The 22,054-nt window shown below is 48.4% G+C and overlaps 1 protein-coding gene across 2 annotated transcripts in view; it reads left to right on the top strand.

The window, feature by feature from the left end:
• The window catches only part of Macroh2a2 (macroH2A.2 histone), a 51,796-nt gene that overhangs the window by 23,430 nt on the left and 6,312 nt on the right, over positions 1-22,054 (top strand). For both annotated transcript variants that reach the window (XM_015990424.3, XM_006972715.4), the window contains exons 3-7: positions 2,869-2,975; positions 4,538-4,735; positions 10,948-11,058; positions 12,803-12,902; positions 17,751-17,840. In XM_015990424.3, coding sequence (XP_015845910.1) covers positions 2,869-2,975; positions 4,538-4,735; positions 10,948-11,058; positions 12,803-12,902; positions 17,751-17,840 — 606 coding nt within the window. The remainder of the gene's footprint in view (positions 1-2,868; positions 2,976-4,537; positions 4,736-10,947; positions 11,059-12,802; positions 12,903-17,750; positions 17,841-22,054) is intronic.

Consider the following 22,054-nt stretch of genomic DNA (forward strand, 5'->3'; position numbering starts at 1 on the left):
AAACTTAACAGTGGTGCGGGTGCTTTTTAAGAAATACATATGTAGCCGGGTACGGCACCTTTAATCCCAGCGCTTGGGAGGCAGAAGCAGTGGGATCTCTGAGTTAGACCCTGGTCTACAGAGCAGTCCCAGGACAGCCAGGGCTACCCAGAGAAACCTTGTCTCGAAAGCAAACATAGGAAATCTATGCAAGTCAAACATACAAAAGTGTAGATAACTAAGTGGGATCAGTCCCTCTAACAGTGTCACAGTTTGTCACCACCACCACCCAACACACACACACCAAGGTTAAGTGCCGTGAGGATTCTGCCCAGTTGAAGAAAAGCAGCCTCCTGGAAACTATAACCTCAATACTCTAAGCATTCAAGAGGCAGAGTCAGATGGATTTTCTATGAGTTTGGGGCTATCCTGGTCTACATAGCGAGGGCCAGGCCAGCCAGAGCTACATATAATTTTTAAGAGCAGGGAAAGCTGAGCATCAGCCTGAAGCCACATACCAGATACTCTAATACAGCATTAATTTAAAAATATCTGTCCCTACAGGTGTGTTCATACTTGTTATACTACAGTGGCCCAACCTTTAATTCAGCAAACAAGGCCATGGGTCTGAGAAGACGGCTTAGTAAATAAAGTGTTTACTATGCAGGTGTGAGGACCTGAGTTAGCACCCCAACACCCACGCAGAAGCCGCGCATGGCTTGCAACCCCAACACTGGGAGAGAGGGAGACAGGCAGATGCCCAAGGCTCACTGGTGGGCCAGTCTAGCCCAAAGAGCAAGGTCTCGTTTAAGTGAGAAACTCTCAGAAAGTATGGTGTAAAAACAAAATAGGGGATGACCCCTGATGTCAACGTCTGCCTCCACACAGGCACGCGTGCACCGTGTGCATGCGCAAACACACACACACACACACACACACACACACACACACACACACACACACACACTATGGTCACTGTGTCAGTGAACTGTTAGTGAACTTGCTAGCCATTGCTGAGTATTCCAGGAAAGGCATGAGAAGAATTTGCAGTTCATTAGTGCCTTCCACTCTGGAAATTCCATATAAATATTTAACTCTGATGTTTGTTTTAGTCTGTTTTTGTTAATCACCTCTGCCTGGCTCATACTGTATACTTAGGCCAGATTTTTGGATGATGGCAACTTTATGGGCTCTTCTGTTTGAAGTGAAGTTGATTGTGAGGACACGTGCGGAATCCCCTGTTCATTGCAGGCCTGGGTATTTATGCCGTTGTACCAGTGGGATCCTTCAAAACACAGACTTGTCTACGGACATTTGTGCAAACACACGCACCCTCCGCTTCCGTCCTCAGTGAAATATGTTGGCTCACTGCCTCCAGCTTTCTAGTGAATACTTTCTCATTAAAACTCACTCCTTTAGTTTTTCATTTTCTTGTTTGTTTGTCTGAGTCCCACTGTGTAGCCCAGGCTGGCCAGGAACTTGGGCTCCTTCTCCTTCAGCCCCCCACGTGCTGGGATTTGTAAACAGGCACACCAAATGTATTCACACTTTTTTTAAAAAAAAGATTTGGTTTTTACTTTTACTTATGTATGTGTCTATGTGAGTGTATCCCACATTTGAGTGTATCCTACATGGAGGCCAGAAGAGAGTGCTAGGTTCTGGAGTAACAGGAGATTGTGAGCCTGGGATTCTGGGAACTGAAGCCGGGTCCTCTGGAAAAGCAGCCAGTGCTCTTAACCACTGAACCATCTCGCCAGACGCTTGGTCACACTTTTTAAAACAACTGTTCCACAACTGAAGAGAAAGTAAAATAAATTTTAATTAAAGATAAAACAAATCTTTACAAAAACACTAACACTATAACAATAAAAGTGAAAAAGAAAACAAAGTAGCAAATGAGACAGAAAGTCAGGCATGATGGCGCACACCTTTGATCCCAGCACCCGGAAGGCCGAGGCAGGCGGATCTCTGTGAGTTCAAGGCCAACCTGGTCTACAGAGTGAGTTCCAGGACACCATGCTACATAGTGAAACCTTGACTCAGACAAACAAAAAAACAAAACAAAACAAAAATCCAGAAAAAGAAATTAAGTAAGAGGGCCAGTGAGATGGCTTATTGGTAAAGGCACTTGCCTTGCCCACTGGCAACCTGAGTTAAATCCCCAGAATCCATCTTTACAACCGACCCCACAGAGTTGTCCTCGGACCTCCACGTGTGCGCTGTGGCACACTCGCCCCCCACCCACCCACCCACACCAACAAATTTTTAGAGAAATAAAAAGTTGATAGAGATGGCCCAGTGGTTAAGAACAATGGTTGCTCTCACAGAGGACCTAGGTTTGATTCCCAGCATCCACATGGTGGCTCACAGCTGTCTGTAGCTCCAGTTCCAGAGAATCAAAAACCCTCTTCTGAACTCTACAGTCTCCAGGCACATCCATGATGCGCGCGTGCGCGCGCGCGCGCGCGCACACACACACACACACACACACACACACACACACACACACAGGCAAAACACTTAAAGACACAAAGTATACAAATTTAAGAGAAATAAGAAATGACAGAGAAATAAATGCTATAAGATACCAGATACTCCAGCCTGGGGCCTTTAGGCCACATACACCTCTAGATAACTATGGATACAGCCCCCAAACAAAAACCACCAATTTTAGGGGGGCGGGATGGCTCAGCAGGTAAAAACACATGCTGCACAAGTCTGACATCATGAGTCTGATTCCCAGAACCCACATAAAGGGGGAAGGAGCAAGCCAACTCCACAAAGTTGTTCTTGGTCCTCCACCCATGTGCAAATGTACACACGCACGTGCACACACACACCAACAATAATGTGAGTTGATTGTCTACTAAGCTCTCCTTGTAATTTCAGCGGAAATCCTCGAGTTGGCTGGGAATGCCGCAAGGGACAATAAGAAGGCCCGGATAGCCCCCAGACACATCCTGCTGGCCGTTGCCAACGATGAGGAGCTCAACCAGGTAGGTCTGCAGCCTAGGCTCAGCTGTGTGTGGGGGGACGGGGGAGAGCGGTTTGCCAGGCATGCTCCTGGGTGGACGCAGCCAGGCATCTGTCATTCCTGTGATAGTTCCCAGTCCCACCTACACACACACACACACACACACACACACACACACACACACACACCACATGTGCGCGAGGTAGAGAAGAACAAATCTTGATAGCTGTGTTGCTGGAGGGCTTCTCTTCAGGTTCCCCAAGCCCCGCAGTCCCACAATCCACTTATAAAATAATCAGTCAGACGCTTATATCACTTATGGCAGGCTTCTTGATAACTGTTCTTTAATCTTAAATTAACCCATTTTTATAAATCTATACCTTGCCACGTGGCTGGTGGCTTACCAGAGTCTTTACATGCTGCTTGTCCTGGCGGTGGCTGCAGTGTCTCCCTCCTCAGCCTTCTGCTTCCCAGAATTCTCTTCTCTCCTTGTCCTACCTACTTCCTGCCTGATCACTGGCCATCAGTGTTTTATTTATATAGAGCAATATCCACAGCAGCTCTGCATTCAGAGTCAAGATGAAACCCCCTCTTGAACAGACTCTGCCATGCCATCAAGACCTTGTCTCGGCACTAAATAGAAGTCATCGCATGCACATACTACTCCTGGCAATTTCTGGACTCAAACCCTGTGGGTGATTTACTGGGCTCTGTGTAGGAGATTCCTTATTTATGCATTAGAACTGACTGACGCCACAGTCAAGTGAATGCCTTCCTCCCCAACCATAGGCAAGCTGGTGGGTAAATAGTCTGAGAATTTTTATTTATATTTATGTTCTGAGCTCGCTCTACTCAAACTAAAGAATCTTCAAAGTCTCCGCCCCATCCCAGAGTGACCGTTTTCCAAAAAGGAAAAAAAAAATGTAATAAAAATTGACCGCTAAAAAAATGAGAAACCAAGGCATGCAAATAAAAATCCATAAGCTCTTGTATCAGAGTCAATAGTGCTGTAATAACTGCACGTGTTTCTAGACTCTCAAGTGGTCGGTGCTGCCCTGGTCACATACGGTTGGCTAGTGGTTCGTGGATAAGCTGTGGGTTCAGACCACCCTCTGGTCTAAAAGATGCAGAATATATGGTCACAGGTTGATCATTCAAAACGTACCCATTGGGAGCCGCATGGCCAAACATAGGTTCCTGATGGGACACAGGTCTGAGTGTGCAAGCCGCTGGATCTCCTTCTCGTGTTAACCTTTGCCCCAGGTTTGACCAGCTGAGCTTCCCACCTGTGAAGCCCTCTGCTCTCTGTTGATGTCTAAAATCCCAGAGCCCTGGGCGTCGTCCCAGTCTCCACTTCTCTGACCCTTTGATTTTTGCCTTGTTTTGCCTTCTACACAAGACCACAGACCAGCCGATACCCCCTGAGAAATGCTTTGCCAGCGTAGGACGGAAGAGCGAGTGACTGCGTGTTAGCAGTTCTGTTAGAGCTAAGCGGAAGCTGGACTCCGGCCGGCATGTTTGGCCAGTGCCGAGACCTGTGTTAACCAGCACAGACCTGACCAGCTCTTTGCATTTCTCTCTCAGCTGCTGAAGGGAGTGACCATCGCCAGTGGGGGTGTCCTGCCGAGAATTCACCCTGAACTGCTGGCCAAAAAGCGAGGGACCAAAGGGAAGTCAGAAACGATCCTCTCCCCACCCCCAGAGAAAAGAGGAAGGAAGGCCGCCTCGGGCAAGAAGGGGGGCAAGAAATCCAAGGCCACCAAGCCACGGACGTCCAAGAAGGTGAGTCCTGGAGCATCTCAGGAGCCAGGTGTCACCGCCACCATAGGCACGCTGCTTCTCCATGGAAGTCGGACCCCCAAGGGATGAGATTAGGAGGTGGAGGCTCTGAGCAGGGGTGACGTCATCATGGGGACACATCCTTCACGTGCAAGATTAGCGTCTGTCTTGGTTTCCTTGCCCACTGCTGGGATGAAATATCCCGACGAAAGCAGCTTTAGGGCGAAGGAGTTTGCTTTGGCTGAGAGTTCAAGGTATAATCCATCATGGGGGAGGGGAGAGAGTCGAGGTGGCAGGAGATGGGGGCTGGGCGTGGTGGCGCCCGCCTTTAATTTCAGCACTGGAGAGGCTGAGGCAGGTGGATGTCTGTGAGTTTGAGGCCAGCCTGGTCTACAGAGGGAGTTCCAGGACAGTCAAGGCTACACAGAGAAACTCTGTCTTGAAAAACCAAAAAAAAAAAAAAAAAAAAAAAACAAAACAAACAAACAAAAAAAGTGGCAGGAATTTGTAGCCACTGGTCCACATCCACAGAGAGGAAACTGACCATAAATGAATACTCAGGTCCCTTTCTCCATGTAATGCTGTCCAGGGATCCTTGCCAGGGAATGGTGCTGCCCACCATGGGCAGTACTAATGAAATCAAAATAATCCCTCGCAGACATACAGAGTCCCGTATCCCAGGTGACTCTAGACCCTGTCAAGGTGATTATCCCAACCTTCACAAAACCCTTCTAGTAAGGCCCGAAACAGCTTCTCATTCCATCCCTCGGGGGCCGGTAACACAATGTCACCTGTGAGGAAGTGAGCCCTTACCAACAAAGAATCTTCTAGAAAGCCTTCGTCTGGCTCTTCCGGGGCCCTCTATGTTTACAATTTCTGTATTTACAAGCCACACATCTGTGTTATTTGTCCTAGCAGCCTGAACAGGCTGAGATGCCCTTGCAGTGAGAGGGAAGTCGATGTTTGCAGAGAACAGGAGGCACTACACCTTTGCACTGGGATGAAGTGATACCATGGTGTGTGGGGCTGGGTGTGGCGGCATAGACTTCTCGTCCTGGTACTGGGAAGCTGGGGCAGGAGAATTAAAATTTGAAGCCAGCCTGAGCTATATAGTAAGTCTCAGTCCAGAGGTTAAAAAGGGACCAAGAGGATATGTATGCAGAAAAATAAAGAACCTTTGAGGTGCAGCTGGAGAGATGGGTCAGTGGTGAAGAACACTGGCTGCGCTCCCAGAGGACCCAGGTTCAATTCCTGCCACCCATATCATATGGTAGCTGACAACCATCTGTAACTCCAGTTTCAGGAGATCCCATGCCATCTTCTGGCCTCTGAATGCACCAGGCATTGTACACAGTACACATACACATATGTAGGTAAACACCTAAACCCCTAAAATAATAGAATAAAATACATTTTAAAGAACCTTGGGTTCTAGAGTTCACATTTTCATGTTTCCAGACTCCAGAACGGTGATTTGCAGATCCTTTTTTTTTTTTTTTCAGATCCTTTTTTTAAGCAGAGCTGGGCAAGTACTCCCCTGCTGAGCCACCCTCCCAGCCCTCAGAGACCTCGTGTGTGTGTGTGTGTGTGTGTGTGTGTGTGTGTGTGTGTGTGTGTGTGTGTGTGTTTTCGAGACAGGGTTTCTATGTGTAACAGCCCTAGCTGTCCTGGAACTTGCTTTGTAGACCAGGCTGGCCTCCAACTCACAGAGACCCGCCTGCCTTTGCTCCTGAGTGCTGGGACTAAAGGTGTGCGCCACCACCACCCGGCTCCCTCAGATCCCTCTTACTGCCTGCATTAGTCTGCTTTTATTGCTGTAACAAAACAGTTGAAATATTCAACTTCTGGGGAAGAGAGGTTCATTATGGCTCATGGTTTCATAGGTATCAAGTTCATGTTCACTTGGCCTTGTTGCTCTGGACCTAGATCAAGACATAACATCTTGGCAGTGGTGTATGGAAGAATAGAATTGCTTACTGCATAGCAGCTAGGAAGTAGCAAAAAAAAAAAAAAAAAAAAAAAAGGAGAAACCAGGGCCCCAGCATCTGCTTTAAGGGCACCCATTGGATGACCTGACTCCCTTCCACTATGCCCCACCTCCTGAAGTTTCCACCACCTCCCAGTGATGCCACGGGCTGCCAATCAAACCTTTGACACAAGACCTTCAGCGGACATTTAAGGGCTGAACCATAACACTGTCCCCACCAAAGTCAGGAACAACATCCACTCTGCAAAGTTCAGGTTGGGTGTTTAAGCCACCTTCAGGGTCTCACAGACAGTGCCCTGAATTTGGTCAGTAGATTCCAGGTGACTTGTGCAGCTTGCTAAGCTAAGTGGCTTTAGCTCCACAATGCCTTAGCCACTTGGGGACGAGTATTTTCATGTGCAGCCTAATACAGCAAGCACCATTCACACGAGGCTATTGCAACTTGAATTAAAATTAAACTGGGGATATAGCTTAGTAGTGAAGCATGCACCCAACTTGCAAGAGGCCCTGGGTTTTCTTCCAAGTATTGCAAAAAAACCAATCAACCAACCAACCAACCAACCAAACAAGAAACCCACCACCACAAAAACAATAACTCCAAATAAAACGTTTGGCCCCTCAAATGCACTAGCCACATTTCCCGTACTCAGCAGCCCTGAGCAGCAGAAATACCAAGTGTTTCCATCCAGGGTAGTTCTGTTGAAGAACAGGAGTGTTGCTTTGGAGCCTGTAAGATTTCCACTCTGCAGATCTCCATGATAACAAAAGATCGTATAAGACTTCATGTCACTGCCACACGGCCCCAGGACAATCCTGGGGAGGAGGGATGAATACAGCTTCTTGACCCCACCACGTGGCTTAGAATTCAGTGGTTCTCAACCTTCCTAATGCTGCCACCCTTTAGTACAGTTCCTCATGTTGGGGCGACCCCCCAGCCATACAATTATTTCATTGTCTCCTCCATAACTGTAATTTTGCCATTGTTATAAATCATAATGTAAATATCTGATATGAAGGATATCTACTCTTTGACCCAAATGGGTCACGACCCACGGGTTGAGAATCACTTTCTTAGATGCTTGTCATGAACTGCAGGCATAAAAAGATTAATATAAGTAGCCAAAAATAACATCTCTATGTCCAGATTTGGATGAAGACTATAGGGGCCTGTGAGCTCCTGTAATAATCATTATGATACTGTGAGGTATTTGTTGTTTTTGTTTTATTTGTTTTGCTTTTCTTTTTGTTTGTTTAACAGTATCTTATGTAGCCCAGGTTGGCCTCACTTGTCTATATAGCTGAGGATGACTTTGAACTTCTGATCCTGTTCTGTCCACCTCCTGAGTGCTTGGGTACTATCATGCCTTGTTATTGAGTGCTGGGGATTGAACCCCAGGCTTCCTACCTGTGAGGCAGGCACTCTACCAACTGAGCTGCATCACCTCCCCACAGTGTGGTATCCTTTTGTTGGTGGAATAGTCTGTCCCACCAGTCAGCTCCCAAATAACCACACAAAGACTTATTATTAATTATAAATGCCTGGCCAATAGCTTAGGCTTGTTACTAACTAGCTCTTACAACTTAAATTAACCCATTTTTATCTATCTACACATTGCCACATGACTATTATTATTTACCTGTCCTCTTGTACGTCTTGTTCCCTCTCCATCTCCCTGGCAACTCTGCCCTTCTTCTTCCCAGAGTTCTCTCTGTCTGGCTCTCCTGCCTATACTTCCTCCTGCCTGGCTATGGGCCATTTAGCTCTTTCTTTGTTAAACCAATGAAAGCAACACATTTTCACAGTGTACATAAAGATTATTCCACAACACCCTTTTCTTTCCCTTTTATTGCTCTCTTGTTTCCCTCCATCAAGAAACAGCGAAGTATTGCTGCCATGAGGACCAGTCTTCAGCAGCTCAGAGATTGAAGGGGATCCATAGGGTTGGTGAACTAATCATTCAACTTGCCTTTTCTATCTGATGGCAAAAGAGGACAAAACTTAACTCTCTGGGGCCGGTGAAAAATGGAAAAATACACACACACACAAAACACACACAAAACACACACACACACACACACACACACACACACACACACACACACACACCTCCAGCATGTCAGGATCTCACCTAAGGTGCTGAGGCATGGCAAGCCTTCAGGAGGTCAGAGAAACTGAAGAGGATATGCATAACAGGACAGACAGACACACACACAAGGACTTCTCTGAGGGCCCAAGCTTAGTTCTTCATTTTATTATTCTTACTGTTACTAGTTCTACTGTATTTCTTCTGTTCTGTTTTTCTACCCTGATGTTTCCCTTCTGTCTTTCTTGATGTCTTCCTTCTAACTATTTTTTCCCTTACAGCTTATATACCCCAGCAAAAAATTTCAAGCAGTATAAAAATTACAGCGTGGTTACATTCTATTTTTCATGTGAATGATTACAATGAATACAAGTAAAAAAAAAACAGCATGTTTTCCATATCCATACATGATTAAACATTTTACATATTATAGATGAAAAACAAATTGTCCCAAGAACCCACATACATTGGTGTCCAAGCAACTTGTTATAGATTAACAGAGTGTAAGCAAGCAAGGTATTTTTCTCAGCCAGTTCTCTCTCTGGCAGGCTGCATTTTGTGGTTACAAAGAAAAAATCAGTCACATTATTATTTATCTCAAAAGGTAATCTTTTTTTTTTTTTTTTTTTTTTTTTTTTTTTTTTGGTTTTTCGAGACAGGGTTTCTCTGTGTAGCTTTGCGCCTTTCCTGGGACTCACTTGGTAGCCCAGGCTGGCCTCGAACTCACAGAGATCCGCCTGGCTCTGCCTCCCGAGTGCTGGGATTAAAGGCGTGCGCCACCACCGCCCGGCTCAAAAGGTAATCTTATAAGAAATCTTAAAAGAATCACAAACCTAAACTTTTATATATGAAAAACATCAGTCAACTCTACTTTAAATCCTCAGGGTGCATACCCACTCATCAGCAATTTTTTATAGCAGGAAGCTGAGGGCAGAAATGGGTACAAGGAATTAATCATCACCATTGATCACCAGCCCATCCTAGCAAAAAAGATTTGTCAACCAGCAGTAGCCAGGCTGCCATTGTTTTGTTCCCTGACCTCAGTGAGTCCCTTTTTCAACTATTAAAAGTGTGTCTTTATAAGCTTTAAATTCTTCCCCAAGATTTTCTGCTTCAAAGCCATTAACAAAAACATTTTTTTTTTGTTTTTGTTTTTGTTTTTCGAGATGGGGTTTTCTCTGTGTAGCTTTGCGCCTTTCATGGATCTCGCTCTGTAGACCAGGCTGGCCTCGAACTCACAAAGATCCTCCTGCCTTTGCCTCCTGAGTGCTGGGATTAAAGGCATGCGCCACCACCGCCCTGCACATTAACAAAAGCATCTTAACCTAACCTTATTGACAATTTTACGTCTCAATTCTTTCTTAAGGGTGGTGGTTGAACCATTAATCTGCTCCAGCAGCAATGCTTTGAAAATGTCAATCACTATTACTGTTAAGTACCAGTAACAGTGCCCAGTGAGGGGCTGGAAACCCCCTGAGAGTTTTCATACAACCCATGGATTATGAGGGATGTGGTGACCACGAAGGCAACAGTCAGAGCTCTGCTCAATAACAGCATGAGGTCCTCAGGACACGTTGTCCTCGGGGCTTTGCCTCTCCAAGGCTCATTCCGGCATGGCTTTGCCAACAGCCCAGCCATGTTCCATGAGTTCCAGTGCTACCTGTTGATCCCCTGGCCATGGCCCCCGACACAGAAGAGCTTGGGATGTGGCTCACAAGCACTTGATTAGCTGATGTGAGGCCCTGAGTTCAATCCGTAGACAGCCCCCTCCTCCCCACAGCAAAGACAAGAAACAGCAGAGGGGCTAGTGGAGGAGGTGAGCAAAGTACAATGAGATACCTGTGTGAATGTTATAATGAAACCTTTTATTTTGTGTGTGCGCCAGTGAAAAGATGGGAGAGGTCGGGAGGGAGGGAAGGATGGAGAGAGGGAGGGGAAGGGAGCAGAGAGGGACCAGGAGTGTAGCTCAGCAGCAGTGTACACATGATGCCCACAATAACTGCAAAACAAATCATCCAGAATTTACCACCTGACCACTTCCCTCCGTACCCACACTGGTGGCTGCCGTGGAAGGACCATCCTGCGGTCACGGAGGAAGGCTGTCCAGACTCTTTCTCATCTTCCCCTCCCGTTTTCACCCACAGTCCAAACCAAAGGACAGCGATAAAGAAGGGACATCACATTCCACCTCAGAAGATGGGCCGGGGGACGGTTTCACCATCCTGTCTTCCAAGAGCCTTGTTCTGGGGCAGAAGGTAATAAACTCCGGACGGGGCTGTGGTGAGCCCGTCTATATACACCCCTGTTCACAAGCCACCATGCCTCCTCCGTCTCTTCCTCCCTTCCATTCTGCTCTTGAATTATCCTCTTTTTTTCCCCCTTGGTTTTTCGAGACAGGGTTTCTCTGTGTAGCTTTGCACCTTTCCTGGAACTCACTCTGTAGCCCAGGCCGGCCTCAAACTCACAGAGATCCGCCTGGCTCTGCTTCCCGAGTGCTGGGATTAAAGGCGTGTGCCACCACCGCCCGGCGAATTATCCATTTTTAAAGGGACAGGTGACATACGCATTTCTAGAGCAAACTAGGTCTTTGATGCTAAGAATGGCTTGTGCTGGTCAATCTAAGGTCAGCCTAGAGAATCTGGTCAGTCGGTGGCATTCCTGGTTCTGCTGGGAAATCCCCAAGCCCCAATTATGTCTGTACCCACCAAGAAAAATCCATTGCTAACTCCCAGCCAGGATCGAAGAGGCCTAGCTTCCAAGATTAAATGTCATTTAACAGAGGGAGAGAATAGCAATATATGTTTCTTGAATGTGCCGGGTGCTAGAAATGAATTATTTGTCAATAATTCAGTCTGCCTGCCTTCCTGAGCTGCAGAAAAAATAAAATAAAATAAAAACCTAACAGGATGGATTCCAGCAACATCTCAGCATCCTGCCAGACATGCAAATAATTCATCTCTGTGCGCGGCAAATTCACTGAGCAGACAGTTTATCTATCAAGTCAACCGGGGCTGAAATAAGACACACAGGGAAATAGCCAGTGAGTCAGAGAGCCGAATCTTTGGTTCCTGCCTGTTCTCAGCCTGCCGAACAAGTACATCTCCATCCAGACAGCTGGGGCTCACTAGGTCTCTAGGGAGCAGAGGTGTAGCAGGTTCCTTATTCATTTCTGATGCAAAGAAAACTGAGCTGCAAAGAGGTGGGATGTATGCCCCCTCCAGGGCCATGAACATTCTCTCAAACCTATCTTAGAGGATCAGCAAGTTCCCACTCACGTTAGGAAAACAGTGGGAGATGCTCTTCATCCTACTCTGTCCAAAAAAACACACCAGACAGCCCCAGGAATGTGGTACTCGAGCTGAGGATGTAGCTCAGGGGTAGCGTGCTCACCTGGCACACAGAAGGCACAGAAGAAGGACTGGGGAGGAGACAGTTGTCACAGGTAGGGCAGGGTGGGGACCCAGAGTCAACTCCTTCTCCACGGCAGGACTGCTGACCTCCCCAGATGTTCTGGGTGAGAAGAGAGCAAGCCTCGGGCTGCTTTCTACACAGAGCAGCTGAGAGGATGTGTCCGTGGAGACCAAGGCCACCAGGGTCAGGAATGAAAGAGAGAAAGAAAGAGGAAGGGAGAGCCTGTTTCTGGTCCTGGCAGCGAAGGCTGGCTGTTCGCGCTCTCTGGCCTCAAGAGCCCCTGAACTTGGAGCCTGCTCAAAAGCAAACACCTGGAAGCCTGGCATGGTGACCCAGGCCTATAATCCCAGCATTAGGAGGTGGAGGCAGAAGGAGCTGAAGGCAATCGTCGGCTACCTAAGTGAACTCAAGCCCAGCCTAAGCTACCTGGGGCCCTATCTCAAAACCAAACAAATACCTGGGAATTTGAGCCCCCGTGCTGACAGTCAGTCTGAATAGTCTAGACAAATAATGCCGACGGTTAAATTGAAATGGTCTTCAGTGGGAGTTGACCTTGCCCCTGTTCACCGTCTTTTCTTCCTAACGCAGCTATCCCTGACCCAAAGTGACATCAGCCATATTGGCTCCATGAGGGTGGAGGGCATCGTCCACCCAACCACAGCCGAAATCGACCTCAAGGAAGAGATAGGTAAGGCCTGGCTGGGGTTTGGAGAGGTGTCATGGTGTAGCCCACTGTCCAGACAAGTTCTCATGGACTCAGTCATTCTCTGCCTGAGGTCCCATGTGGAAATGTCTCTCTGTGGGATAAAATGGTCTCACTGGAGAGGAACAGACTTTGCTTTGATTCTACACAAATTTTGTGAAGTTTTTCTTAGGGTGCGATATAGAGACAGACCGTTTATGTACAACTCGACGATATTGTCTCAAAGTGACGGAGCTCAGCAGGCTCAAGTACTTGCCTCGTATGCACAAAGCCCGGGCTCACTCCTCAGCACGCCATAGGCTGGGTGTCCTGTACCACGTGTGTAATAGTGGCATTCAGAAGGTGGAGGCAGATGCACCAGAAATTTAAGATTGTCCTTGACCACGTAGGGAGTTTGAGGCTAGCCTAAGCTACATGAGACCTTGTCTCAAAGCAGAGAGTGAACACTGCTGTACAACCAGCACACTGGTGAGCGGACCCTCACCTGAAACCCTTCCGGCCCCACCCCTTATTATAATTTCCTCTAGAGGAAAGCAGTCATCTAATGGCACTTCCCTCTAAGGGGGCTTGTTTTGCATTTCATTTAAATAGCCCCATATGCTCTTCGGGCCTGGCTCCTTTAGCCCAACTGAGTGTCTGCAAAACCCTCCCCAAGCTACTGAGTGTGTTTGTTTATTTTCTTGGCTGTGTGGTATTTCACTGCATAAATATGCCACCTTGTGGGTTCCCTTCTGTAGCTGATGGCGGCACCCGGGTCATTTTCATATGAGTCCATCCTGAGTGCTGCCGCTATGAACGTGGTCGCATGAGCCCTGGGTTCCACTGCACATGCGTTTTAAGCTCACACGTCAAGAATGCTGTTGGTGAAAAGGAAAGGGACGGAGATATGGGAACTCGGGGGTACACCACTGTAATTTCTGCACTGAGGGAGCAGACAGGAGGGTTATAAGCTGCATGTGGAGATCCTATTTCAGTACTCTCCCCTCCCCGCCCTCCAAAAAAGATAAAGGGCATGTAGAAAGCAATCTATAAGGCTGCATTATTGTGCCTACGCCATGAGTGGAGAAGGAAGCTGTAAGCAGTGAGGTTAAAGGCGGGAGAAACAACAGCAAAGACAATGGCCACTCTCTGGTCCATTTGCTGCCATGTGGTCCATTTTCACAATACGGAGCTGTTCGAAACCCTCCATTGAAGGGCAAATGGAGCAAAGAAAAGGGCTGGACCCCAGGACCCAGGGCTGGCCCTGGCGTGAGTGGTTTGAAGCCATTGCCAGCCGCTCATCCCTGGGTGGTGGCCCCAGACTGCTGGACTCACCATGTCTCAGGCACCAGAGGCCACTTGCTGTGCCAGAAAGCAGGTGGGGTGGCACTCAGCGATAACAGAACTACAAAAACAGTCTTGTGGCTTGCCATGTGACAGACCCCGACATTGCCTCCTCCGGGAGGCCAGGGGGAAGGCTCTCCCCACCGTGGAAAGGCGCCCCCTAGTGGCCGAATCTCCAGCTCTGTTTTTGCTTGATGTCTTGAATTGTAAGCAAAGCAAGTTCCTGTTTCAGACATCCTCAGAATTCTGCATTTTTGTGTCCAAAACATCAAAAGAGGGGCTTCTCTGTTTTGAAGCAGGGTGGGGTGGGGTGCCCAGTTGTGGGAGCAAAAGGTCAAGTTTGGACCCCACTGGTGGACCCTGTGGTTGACCTCTTGGCGGTCAGAGGAGGTGAGATGGGCTGAGAGGCAGGCAGGCAGGAGAGCAACCTCTGAGTCGCCTTGGTCTCCCTCCAGGCACTCACAGGTCACTTCCTAGCGTGTGACTTCGGGTGTGTTTCCTAACCGCCCTGACCCTCCATTTCCTCATCCGTAAGTGAGGATACAGTCGTACTCACAGGTGTCTGGAGACCAGATGGCATGGGGCAGGATGTCACACCAGCTCACACCTACTCCCTAACTGACCGGTCTTCATTGTTCCCGTGTTACTAGGAGACCCGCCATCGTGAGTCCATCCTGTACCACCCACACCCAAGCCAGTCATGCTGTCCCAACCCAGGCCCTGACTGATTTGTTTTTTAAGTCTTGTGCTAGGGGATTCAAGTGTAGCTTGGTGGTAGAACCCACGCTTACTATGCGCAAAACCCTGGAGTCAATCCGCAGCACAAAAATTAAAACGTAAAGACATCAACTGCCAAGCCCCATGGCCTGACTTTGATCCCTGGGACCACATGGTAGAAGTAGAGAACCAACTCACCCAAGTTGTCCTTTGACCTGTGCACACATGTGCACACATGTGCGTGTATACATACACACACACACACACACACACACACACACACACACAGTGAAGGGGGGGCGGTGTCTCTTAACCTGTGGCCTCTCCTGCCCCCACGCTTCTTTGCAGGTTTTTGTTTGTTTGTTTGTTTTTTGTTTTTTGTTTTTGCCGAGAAGCCAGGCTGATTTTCTCCCAGTCTGGATTTTGTTGCTTGTAGTCTCACTACGTTTCTACCTGTTTATCTGTTTAAATTAATGGTAGATCTAGAGACTTCAAGACATTCAGGCTCAAGAAATAGGGTCTAGGGCAGTGGTTCTCAACCTGTAGGTAGAGACCCTTTTAGAGGTAGAATGACCCTTTCACAAGGAGAAAACACAGACCACCAGAAAACACAGATATTTACATTACGACTCATAACAGTATTAGGAACAAAATACTGTTATGTATTATGTACATAGCAAAATTAAAGTTATGAAGTATCAATGAAAATAATTTTATGGTGGCGAGGGGGTCACCACAACATGAGGAACTGTAGTAAAGGGTCACAGCATTGGTCTAGGGGGAAGGCACTATGGTCGAGTGTTTGCTGGGTTCAATGCCCAGCACTAAAAGACAACTGGACAAGACTCCGTGGCCAGTGACACACCGTTGTGGCATTTTATCTCCTTTGGTGAGGGGCTGTCATGATGCCCCGTCAGCTTAAGCGCTCCTCGGTGGTTGGGAATTGGTGTGGTTCTAGCACGGATGTGAGCCACCATGCCCATTTATTCTGTGCGGGGATTTGAACCCAAAGCTCCCTGCGTTCCAGGCAAGCCCCACACAGCCTGAGCCACAGCCCCCACGCCCGCTTCATTCTCAACCTCAGTTAACCCCCTAAGCTAGGGAGAAGAGTGGGCTCACCTTGCCTCCCACACAGTTCCACCTGACCCCTGACCCCAAATGCAGAGTGCAGCAGTTTGGACTTAGGTGCCGGCTTCAGTCCCCAGCTGTCCCTAGGCTTCCGGGAGCCGGAAATGAGACTCAGAACTGCGTGGTGTCACAAGTGCCATTTCCTGGTTGTGTCTCTGAGACCTGAGCTACTTGAGGAAGAAGCCCCATCCACAACCCCGGGGGGAGAACGATTGTCTAGACATTGATGTAAATTCATCGATGCCTTGTGGCTCTCCAGAGATACGTGAGTGCGTGCCTTCGTTCGGAGTGAAGCTGCGTCACCCACAGAAACCTCTGAGCCGAGTGATCGCAATGATGAATAATAGCAATAACTGCTTGGGATTAGAAGTGTTTTGGATTTAGGACGATTCGGGGATATTTGCATATGCATAATGAGATGTCCTGGGGATGGGACCCAAGTCCATATGCGAAGTGATCCCTGTTCCCTAGAGACCCTCTACACAGTGGTGAATGGCCGCAGCGAGCAGGCAGGAGCAGCAGTCCACGCCCCGTCCGGTGTTCAAAGCTGGTGTTAGCACCCTCAGCCCTGTGTCCCTGCTCTTCTGTATATCTAGGATTCTTCGGCAGTGGGTGGCCTTGTAGCTTCTGGGCAGGCTTCGGCGTCAAGATCCCTCAGCACTTGCAGATGGCCAAGGCTGCAGCTCCTGGGCCTGGGGTGTCTAGGACCCTTGGGTTGCCCTGCCCCTTGGTTCCTGCCCTCAAGCAGCCCAGCTGTCAGTCAGCGCCTAACCACCTTTGCGGCCCAACCTGCCAACGGCTCGGCTGCTGCCACCGCTGCCTTGGCTGCTTTCTTCATGTTATCCCCACTGCCTGCATCTTGATAAGTAAGCAAGAAAAGAGCACTCAACTGATGCCTTTTATGGACACCATGCACACACAGGGTGCACAAGACATCCGTGCGGGCAAAACACCCATACACATACAAAATAGATGCACTTGTAGAATGCTTTTTAGAAGAACTTATTATTAACACGGATAGTGACTTCAACAGATTTTTAACCGTGCTTCAGCAATGAATGACACTGTCCCAGTGTTCCTGAGAGAGAGAGAGAGAGAGAGAGAGAGAGAGAGAGAGAGAGAGAGAGAGAGAGAGAGAGGTTCCCCTCACGTGTCTCACACATAGCTGGGAGGTCATTTTACAGATTTTAATGTTTTTAGTGGCCCTGGGTTTTGACAGTGATCCCCCCCATCACATAAGATTCCAGGTGTGGAGTCTTGCACTAGCTGCATTGTGTTGGGATTTGGAAAGGTTGGGATTTGGGATCTTCAGATCGGGGCGTTCCACTGTGCTGGGACGTGGTTCGGTGGCAGATTATCTGCTTAGCATGTGGGAGGTCTTAGATTCCGTACTCAGCAGTACAAGAGAGGAGGAGAGAGATGGAATGTATGCGTGCACTTGCATGCATGCCTGGGCGTGCGTGCGTGCGTGTGTATTCTCTAACAAAGATTGTCATTCTCTAGTCTGACCTCTGTGTAGTGCCGCCAGTGACCACTGGCAAACCAGGGTAACAAATGGGACATGCCATCCCTGGTTTTTAAGTTTTTCCTGCCCTACTAACATGCCCAACAATGTGACTCTATTGAAAGGTCATTCACCACGGCCTCCATTGTTCTTCATTGTAGGAAAAGCCTTGGAAAAGGCTGGGGGTAAAGAGTTCTTGGACACAGTAAAGGAGCTTCGCAAATCCCAAGGTCCTTTGGAAGTTGCTGAAGGTAAGTGTGAGACCGGGCTGCATCTCAGCCTGGCTCAAGGGCACCCTTGCCGTCTCCCGCTTCCCACATCCATACACGGTCGCTGTATACAACAGGATATGCCATCCCTAAAGCTCACGTAGAAAAGCCGGTCACATTCATTGTCTCGGGCTTGTGACTCCAGTGGGGGGGGGGGGAGGTGGAGACTGGAGGACCCCCAGGGCTCGTTGGCCAGCCAGGCTAACCTACTTGGTGAGGTCTAGGCCAGTGAGAGTCTGTTTCAAAGGAGGTGGCCAATGTCCCTGAGGATAACACCAAGACTTCCTCTAGCCTCTACACACACACACACACACACACACACACACACACACACACACACACACACACACACACGTTTTGGTGGTTTGAAAGAAAACGGTCCCCAGAGGGAGTGGCACTATTAGGAGGTGTGGCTTTGTTGGAGTGGGTGTGGCCTTGTTGGAGGAAGTGTGTCACTGTGGGGGTGGGCTTTGAGGTCTCATTTATGCTCAAGCCACGCCCAGTGTCTCAGTCCAAGATCAAGATGTAGCCAGCACCATGTCTGCCTGCACGCCACTGTGTCCTGCCGTGATGATAATGGACTGACTTCTGAAAATGGAAGCCACCCCAACTAAATGCTTTTCCTTTATAAGAGTGGCCACAGTTATGGTGTCTCTTCACAGCAATAGAAACCCTAACTGAGACAGAGACGGACAGACAGACAGACAGAGACAGAGAGTGCTTTAGCATTGCTCTGATCATTTGAGCAGCAAATGTAGGTCATGTCTCACGTGCTCTGGACTCTTGGATGGCTTATGGTCATGAGCAGCAGAGCTGAACACTAAGATGGTCTTGGAGGCTATTGGGTTAGTTTTGCATGTGCGTAGTAAGATACACAGAACAAAAAACCTTACCCCATAAGCCTTTTAAAGCATATAATTCAGTGGTGTTAAATACTTCTATAATGTTGCACAACCATCACCACTACTTCCAGAACTTTCTTATCACATCTGACCAAAAGGCCATGTCCTAGCAACCACTAATCTCCTTCCTGTCCCTGTGGATTTGCTTGCACTGGACATTTCACATAAATGCTGTCATCGAGTGGCTGGCCCTCGGTGTCTGGTGTCTTGCACGTGATGTAGTATTTTTTGATTTATGTATGTTGTAGAATATATCATCCCCTCGTGTGTGTGTGTGTGTGTGTGTGTGTGTGTGTGTGTGTGTGTGAATATTTGTGTCAGTTATCCATCACTCTGACAGAATACCTGTGAAAATCAATTTAATGGGGGAAAGATTTTTTTGGGGCTCCGTTTCACAAGTTTCAGCCCAGGGCTGGGTGGCTTCATTGTTTCTTGGCTTGAGGTGAAGCAGAGTAGCAGGGTGGCATCTGGCCAGATGGCTCAGTGGACCAAGACACTTGCTGCCAAGCATGACCACAGATCACTGCTCAAAACAGTGGCCATCCCCATGAGGTTACACCACGTGGCACAGCACCCACCCAACATGTGTGAGGCCCTGGATTCGATTCCCAGTACTGACAAAGAAAAAAAAAAAAGCCAGAATAAAACTCCCGTAGCCGGGACTAAAGAGATGGCTCAGCAGTTGAGAACATTGGCTCCCCTTCCAGAGGACCAGGGTTCTATTGCCAGCACCCTCCCAGGAGCTCAGTCAGTCTGTAACTCCAGTCCCAAGGAACACAGACATACAAAACACCGTACACAACTAAAAAAAAAAAAAAAAAAAACTCTCCCACCCAGGGCTGTCGTTGGCGCCAAGACCTGTGCCTTCTAAGACAGAGAGAGCAGAGTCCTCACCTGGGCCTGGGCCACACTGTTCACAGTTACTAAATGTGAGATGCCCCCCGTAGGTCCACGTATCTGAACACTTGGTTCCCAGCAGGCATCAGTATTTGGGAAGGTTGGGGAACCTTTTGGGGTGAGGCCTAACTAGGGGGAGTGGGGATGGCACCATAGGCTGATGGATTGTAGCCTGAGAGTTCCTGTTCACGTTCTTCTTTCTGATCCTGTGTAACCAGCCACCTCATAGTCACTGACTGGAAACACCCGGGAAGCCAAGTATTTTCCGCTGAGGACATTGTCACCCCGGTCTGGGAGCCGAAATAAATCCTTTGTCCTCTAAGTAGCTTCTGTCAGGATCCTGCCACAGTGCCAGCTCCCCTCTGTCCTTACGACTCAGGCAGAGAGCTCTGAGTCAGCTGCTGAAGAGTTTACCTGGTCTGGGGGACTGGGGTCTGGAGGAGGCCCCCAGCAAGTGCCTGGGAAGGTGAGAGAAAAGCATCCAGGCAGGAAGCTCTGACATGTGTCTAAGCAGAATTCAAAAGCTGTGAGTGAAAGGTGAAGTAGCCGTTAAAAGAGTTCTCAGCAGGGAACTTTCCAGAATTAAACGCAAGTTCAGGTTGAAAATGTCGGGCCAAACAAATGAAAGTAGATCCCGAACCTGGCCCATCACAGCGGCCACTCGGGGGTTCAGAAGTCAAGAGGAATCATGAAAGCTGCCTGAGAGGAGAGGGGGCCGGGTCATCTGTGAGGAAGTGGAAAGTTGGAGCTGATGTGATAGCTTGGCCAGCCAGCGATGAGTCTCACCATGGGCTAAAAGCCTTAGTTCAGCCCCTGGGACCCTCTCCGTGGAAGAACTGGCTCCCGTGTTGACATATGTGTACTGGGACCTACGTGCATTAGTGTGCACACACATGCTCTTGCATGCACATGTGCATGTGCGTGTGCACACATACACACACAAATATGACCCCCCCCCCCCGAAATAAAAAATCAAATTTTCAAAATAAGGTGAGTAGCAGCTGACCTTGCCTCATGGAAGGGTAGCAAGTTCTGCGCTTGATTCTCGGTATTAGTTGGATGGTGTCTTAGATACTTTTCTGTTGTGGTGAGAAGACACCACAGCCAAGACAAGCTAGAGAAGAAGGAGTTTATTGGGGCCCTACAGTTTCAGAGGGTGAGTCTGTGGCCATCATGACAGGGAACGTGGCTACAGGCAGACATGCATGTTGCTAGAGCAGTAGCTAAGAGGTAACGCCTTGATCCACAGCAGGAGGCAGAGAGAAAGCTAACTAAGAACAGCATGGACTTTTGAAATTTCAAAGCCCGGCCCCAGTGACACACCTCCCCCAACAAGGCCACACCTCCTAGTCCTTCCCAAACAGTTCCACCAACTGGAGGCTAAGCTCATTCAAATGCATGAGCCTATGGGGACATTCTCATTCAAACCACCACAGATAGGATGAGGGGGGAAAAATGCCTGGGAAATATGAGCTATAAGTCAGTGCTTCAGAAGACAGGCAGCCCAGGACTGCTTAAATTCTCACACACAGAGGCTCATGGGACCTGACCTCAGCAGATGAAGGACATGCATTTTGTTGTTGTTGTTGTTGTTTTGGGGGGTTTTGTTGTTGTTGTTTTTCGAGACAGGGTTTCTCCATGTAGTTTTGGTGCCTATCCTGGATTTTGCTCTGTAGACCAGGCTTGGCCTCAAACTCACAGAGATCCACCTGGCTTTGCCTCCCCAGTGATGGGATTAAAAGCGTGCGCCACTGCCGCCCAGCTGAAAGACATGCATTTTATTTCTGGAAGAGCTTAGGTCTCCTACAGGCTGACAGCAATCATGAGACAAAGATACTAAAACATATGAAAACATTTACCTCTTAGAATTGATAAAAGGACTAATTACAGTCCAGGCCCTAACACAGCTGCCCTTGCCAGACCCTGCTGGGAGCCCATGTGACTCCATGCATGCTCTCCAAGCCAGACCAGTCCATGCTGAGACTCTGCCATATGAGCTGTGCTGTGGGTGTCAAGTGTGGCCCTGAATCAAGAGATTTATAGCCAATGAGAGGCCCAGGGTCACATAATGCATCTTTTTTTTTTTTTTTTTTTTTTTTTTTTTTTTTGGTTTTTCGAGACAGGGTTTCTCTGTGTAGCTTTGTGCCTTTCCTGGAACTCACTTGGTAGCCCAGGCTGGCCTCAAACTCACAGAGATCCACCTGGCTCTGCCTCCCAAGTGCTGGGATTAAAGGCGTACGCCACCATGCCCAGCTACACAATGCATCTCTTATCCAGGCTCAGAAAAGATCTGGGGAATGAAGGACACAACTAAGCCTGGGGACAGAGGAGCCACCTCTGATGATTGATGGCCACAGGGACTTCCCTCAAACTCCTCAATAGCCATGACTCTTACTG

The sequence above is a fragment of the Peromyscus maniculatus genome, chromosome 21 (genome assembly GCF_049852395.1).
Source record: "Peromyscus maniculatus bairdii isolate BWxNUB_F1_BW_parent chromosome 21, HU_Pman_BW_mat_3.1, whole genome shotgun sequence".
NCBI lineage: Eukaryota > Metazoa > Chordata > Mammalia > Rodentia > Cricetidae > Peromyscus > Peromyscus maniculatus.